We start from the raw sequence: 5631 nt of genomic DNA, 5'->3' as shown, positions 1-5631 counted from the left end.
AGACCACGGGTTTGATTATTTAACCATGGTGTGCAGGAACTAACAGTGCAATGACTAGTTTTGAAAGGAGCAACCTGATTAAGAATGTCAAGACAGTGTTCATTAAAAGAATTAATAAGGATGTCAACCTCGTCAGAAGAAGGTTTAAAATTAAAAAGAGAAGAAAACTTTAAAATGACAGAGTCATCAATAATGCGCCTGCGCCTAATAAAACTTTGGGGAAGAGACTCTGAATTGAACAATACATTAAAAAAGACTGACTTATGATCGCTAAAAGAAACATCATTTAAGTTCATGTGGTCAAGGGAAACACCACAGGTGAAGACCAAGTCCAGAGTATGCCCAGCTGTGTGAGTAGGACCTGATACATGTTGAACAAAATTAAAAGAGTCCATAATGCTCAGGAACTCCTTAGTGGTACTATTTGATGAGTCCTCTGCATGAATGTTGAAGTCACCAACAATGATGACCTCGCCCAGTTTAATCGTGGAAGTTAAAAATTCTTGTAGGTCTGACAGAAAAGCTGCAGCAGACCCAGGTGGACGATAAATTAAAATGCCGTATATGGGCTGTTCTCGTCCAATTTTTATCATAATCATCTCAAAAGAGTTGTAACAGCTTGAGGAGATCATCTGGCATAAGAATGTCTTTTTGAAAATTACCGCTGTTCCACCCCCTCGTCCAGATATCCGAGGCACACAGAGAAATGAACAGTCAGTGGGACACAGCTCTAAAAGATGTGAGACTTCATTCTCACGCTGCCACGTCTCAAAGATAAACATAAAATCAAGCTTCTCCGCACAGAACAAGTCATTTAAGATATAAGACTTGTTGGCAATTGAGCGCGCATTAATTAACATCCATTTAACGCTGCGACCCACCGGGACAGGGGTAGAGTTTCCAGGAACAGAGTTCGTACTATGCGGTAAGCTGCGCAGCAAAACAGGGTTCCTGCCGCGATGAGGCATTGCTTTCCATACTTTTAGGTGGAAGCTTGGGTGGTAAACACAGTGGGTTGTGGGGATTAATCCAGCTCCGACAAGTCTCAGGCGGATCTTACCACTAGCAGCCCAGGAATAAAGCCCCCGAAGATCTGCCTCTTTCCGAAGACGACGGAGCAGGACAACAAAGCCGGCTCTCTTCCCCCGCTTCCTCCGACGAGGCCTCTGAAGCAAAATTGACCAAGAGTGGAGGTGAACCGGGTGCTGCGTCGCGCTCAAGCGGCGGTGGGAAAACAACGTCGTATCGTTGACTCTGAAAGTTATCCATAGCAGATTTGATCGCCAGTAACGCATGGCGATCATAAATCCGAAGGGAGATGACATCGGACAAAACTGTAGCAAGAACACTTGCATAACATATGAAGTAAACAAACACACGGACGGAGGCAGCGGCACAGCCAAACACAGGCGCCATCTTGCTTCTTGGGACAACAACAGTAATAAAAAAATCACACAAAATATGACTCTTTTTTTTTTTGTTTTTAATAGTTGTTAACTTAAAATGGCACCAAATAGTACCCCCAAAGCAAACCTTTCGGTATGCCAACATTTCTTCAGCTATTTTCAGGGCAGGGTCGGATGATGATGAGCTACAATAAAATGCATCATGGCCTCAATTCAATTCAATTCAATTGTATTTATATAGCGCCAAATCACAACAAAAGTCGCCTCAAGGCGCTTCATAGATACAGAGAAAAACCCAACAATCATATGACCCCCTTTGAGCAAGCACTTTGGCGACAGTGGGAAGGAAAAACTCCCTTTTAACAGGAAGAAACCTCCGGCAGAACCAGGCTCAGGGAGGGGCGGCCATCTGCTGCGACCGGTTGGGGTGAGAGAAGGAAGACAGGATAAAGACATGCTGTGGAAGAGAGACAGAGGTTAATAACAGATATACACTACATTTTCATCAATGACATTTTTCATAAAGCAAGCCTACAAAAGCCTATATGTCATGGTCCTGGGTCATTTTGACCCAGTGTTCTTAGTTTTCCTGTAGTTTTGTATTTTGTTCCTTATGTCCATTGGATTGGTTGGTTTGGTATTTGGATTCCCCCTGTGTCCATGTTTTTATTGTGGTGTTTGTTCTGGTACCGTGTTCCCATCCTTTGTGTTCTGTGTTCTCCTCATCCCCCCATATTCATCCTTCTTCTCTGCCTCTCTCTCTCTGTGCTCATCTCTGTGTACTGTGTTGTGTTTAAGGTCCACATCTTGGTGTCAGTATTTTCAGTTTCGTGTCCTCCCTGCTCGCTAATTGTCTTCAGCTGTGTTCCCCGTGTGTTCCCACTTCTCTCATTACCTTCTGTGTATTTATGTCAGAGTGTCCCTTTGTTCTGTGTTGCGTCGTCCCTCTAGGTTGTGTGCATTTACCGTGTCTTCCCAGCGCCTCAGCTTTAGTTGCTCCCAGGTTAGTTATTGTATGGCTTCTTACGTTCCTGTTAATAAAGACCTGCCTTTGAGGTCATCACCGTGTGTCTAGAGCTGTGTATTTGGGTCCTCTCTTGCCTTCACACAGCCGCCGCTTGACACTATATTTAGATGAAGGTCAGATGGAGGTCTCAGACTGCTTGCTGCTGGATTGGAAAAGAAAACACCAAAAAAGAGCCACGTGACAGCAACTGCAACATTGCTACTAAATTTGAAAAGTGACTTGTTGATGACTTGTGATGTGTTGGAGCTTTTGCTCCATAACCTTTTAGTTCATGGTGCGCAGAAATCATTTGAGCCACATGTGATTCCGAAGATCCTCCAGGGTGAAGCGGTCCTTGTAGTGCTTCCTCAGACACCCCGTCAAAAAATCCCTGCATTCTTTACAGAAATGAAATACTCTTGTTAAAGTTATCCACAAAGTTATTTCACCTTTCTTATATCAACAGCCCTTTTGGCAGAAATCTTACTGTTTGAAATGTCAGCTAAAATCGGTGGGTTTTGGTTGATGATCTTGTAGTCGCAGTCAAATGGTAACTTGTTGTGTAACAGCTGGTACATCACAACACCCAGCTGCCAGGCTGTAGTATATTCTGCAGAGCAGAAGCCGTACATGAACCACTCTGGACTATAGTAGATCCTGGTTCCTAAAACACAAAGATAAGAAGAATTAATGGGGAGGGAACATGATGTGGAGACAGTTCATGACAGCACAACGCTGTGGCTGAAAACATACCTGCGTTCCTCCTGAACCTTTGTCCCGGAGTAAACGTGACTCCACAGCCAAAATCGATGTATCGCACTCGGGGTTCCTCCGAAGATGTTTCAATTAGAATGTTGTGTGGTTTAATATCTCGGTGGAAAACCCCCTTGTTATCCATCGTAATGGCTGCGTCAACTAGTTGCTTCATTATGACCTAAAAGAAAGGAAGCCATATTTGGAGCACAGGACATTCTCTATGAAAAACTGCTGTAAGCTCCAAATGCTCGTCACTTACCTTAACATGTGTCTCTGACAGAGGTTTATCTGTAGTTTTGAGGTAATTGTCTAAGTCCATGCAATTTTCTGGTTTCTCAAAAACCATAATAAGCTCATCTTCCAGATCAAACCAGTCAAGTAGAAGTGGGGTTATACTGCTTTCCGTATCGTGTGGTCCAGCCCCAACTTGTATCAGTAGCGCCACCTCCAGGGGAACATCAGTACTTTTCCCATTCCAATCCTTCAGAAGGAAAGTTACTTCAGGTCAGTATTCAGAATTTCAACAAAAGTAGCTATCAGCGTACAGACAGTTTTGAAATAGTCACAAAATGACCTGATCTTTAAAAAGCATTCTTTCCACTGAAACATGTCAGTTTAAACAATAAGGTGACCCACTGTTCATAGAATTCGACCATATTTCCTGACGATTTCACACACAACTGTGAGACCAGTCTGGTTCATGCACGGAGGAAATACGTGCCTTATGCTTGATGCCTGAGAAGGCCTGAAATAATATAAATACCTGCTGGAATAAGAAAAGACGCTTACCATTGTTGTGCGCGCAAGTCTGCGCTGTTGAACATGTTTGATTGCCACCTGCATTAAAGACATTTTCTGGGTTAGAGAAGTACAAACAGGAATAAACTGAAGATCTGTGAAATGCAAATGTAAGAAGCCATACTGGAAAACTGTCTTTTATGCGTATTCCAGAAAACACGGTGGCAAAGCCTCCATGACCCAGCACCTCCAGCTCTTGATATTTTTCCAGGAAGTCTTCTGCAGACACACAGGAAAAACATACAGGTTATGACTTGTTACACAGAAAACAGCTGGCACAGTCCTATAGAGCTTTGTTATAACATTTCTATTAATTGGTAAATAGCAGCTACATTTTAGCAGATTAGTAGGTAGGTAACGTCACTACTGCCCAGAGTGTCTCTTATTGTCGATTGGTCCCACAGGAATCAAACCCAATCTCAAACCCCAGGACAAATTCTAAAGGATCTTGTGATCCAGCTCAGAAATATTGCCATTATCTTACCTTTTCTGTCAGTGCCGGATATCCTCGGTGAGTCACATGTTTCAGAGGGTTCCTGGGTGGGACTCTCCTCTGGGCTTGTTGTCCTGCTTTTTTTGCTGGATGGTCCCTCAGATTCGTCACTAGTGCTCTTCCGTTTGTTGCTCCTCTTAATTATACTAGAGTCGCTTGAAGGCACTATGAGAAGGCCAACTAAAATGGAAAAAGTAGTTTGACTTTAAGCATTTTCAGTCCAACTCTGTGTCAACTGCTTTCTACTGACTTTCTAAGGTCTGGCAATCGTGCATTAAAGCAATAACTGCACACTGAAAATCAACACAAAGAAGGCTAAATGAACCAACTACAAAGTTAAAGACCGTTAAGTACACAGTTAAAGTCACAAAATAAACTACATAGCCAAGATAATGTCACAGCTAAAACAGGTCTTATCACTTACATTTCAAACTGGATTCCCCAGAAACAAAGTGGCTGGGACCCGGTTTTGGACCTCCACTGCTTTTGCTTTTTTTGGGGGATTTGTCCAGTCTTTCAGGTAAGTCCCTTCTCTTTCTTCCCTCTATTCTTCCATCTGGAGTCATCTTCACCAGTGTGGAGATGCAAGGCTCTGTTTGGTGTCCTGAAATCAACAAAAGATGATTTTGTTTAAGTCAAATTCAGTTGCCTCAAATAAAAACCCAGAAGCATGCATAATTACCATATGAATCCCATTTGACTTACCTAGAGGGTTATTCAGATCCACAGGACGTGGTGCAGTATAAGTTGGCCAAGACTTTGACATTGTGTGATTCATTTAGGTTAATTTAGTTTCAGGATTTCACTCTTCACTCTGCAAAGATGCAATGAGCTGTGTGTGAGAACTATGATCTTTAGTGTCTTATAACAATGTCTTATAACAACGAGGTGATGACATCACAAGATTTTGGAATTCTTGGTTTCCATAGCTACAGAACATCAGCCTGGGCTAGGCAGTAGTTTCTGGTGAAGGCAAAGTTCTGTAAAGATTTATTTAGGGGTGCAATATTGCAAAAACTGTAGCGCAGCTGCATAAATGCATGTTTATAGAGGGCTGCTTCAAGGTGGGAACTGTGCTTCTACAACAAAGGCCATAAAACTAGTTAGGAACAAGCAATGGATATTATAGATAATATTGTAGCTATTATACCAACAAGAAGGACTCTCTTTGG

At 42.6% G+C, this 5631-nt stretch overlaps 1 protein-coding gene across 1 annotated transcript; it reads right to left on the bottom strand.

Moving 5' to 3' along the window:
- Window positions 1-2718: 2718 nt before the first annotated feature.
- LOC146614476 (serine/threonine-protein kinase pim-2-like) lies at window positions 2719-5237 on the bottom strand. The gene is made up of 9 exons (XM_085376437.1): window positions 5165-5237; window positions 4884-5063; window positions 4451-4639; window positions 4091-4185; window positions 3958-4005; window positions 3428-3649; window positions 3166-3346; window positions 2900-3076; window positions 2719-2810 (listed from the first exon to the last, which is right to left on the bottom strand). Exons 1-9 carry the CDS (start codon window positions 5235-5237, stop codon window positions 2719-2721), a joined length of 1257 nt encoding a protein of 418 aa, XP_085232563.1.
- Window positions 5238-5631: the final 394 nt, after the last annotated feature.

The sequence above is a fragment of the Diplotaxodon limnothrissa genome, linkage group LG17, assembly GCF_057381915.1.
Source record: "Diplotaxodon limnothrissa isolate DT_005_m linkage group LG17, D_limnothrissa_male_GT1.1, whole genome shotgun sequence".
In the NCBI taxonomy this organism is placed as follows: Eukaryota; Metazoa; Chordata; class Actinopteri; order Cichliformes; family Cichlidae; genus Diplotaxodon; species Diplotaxodon limnothrissa.
This window is presented reverse-complemented; position numbering and strand designations above follow the sequence as displayed.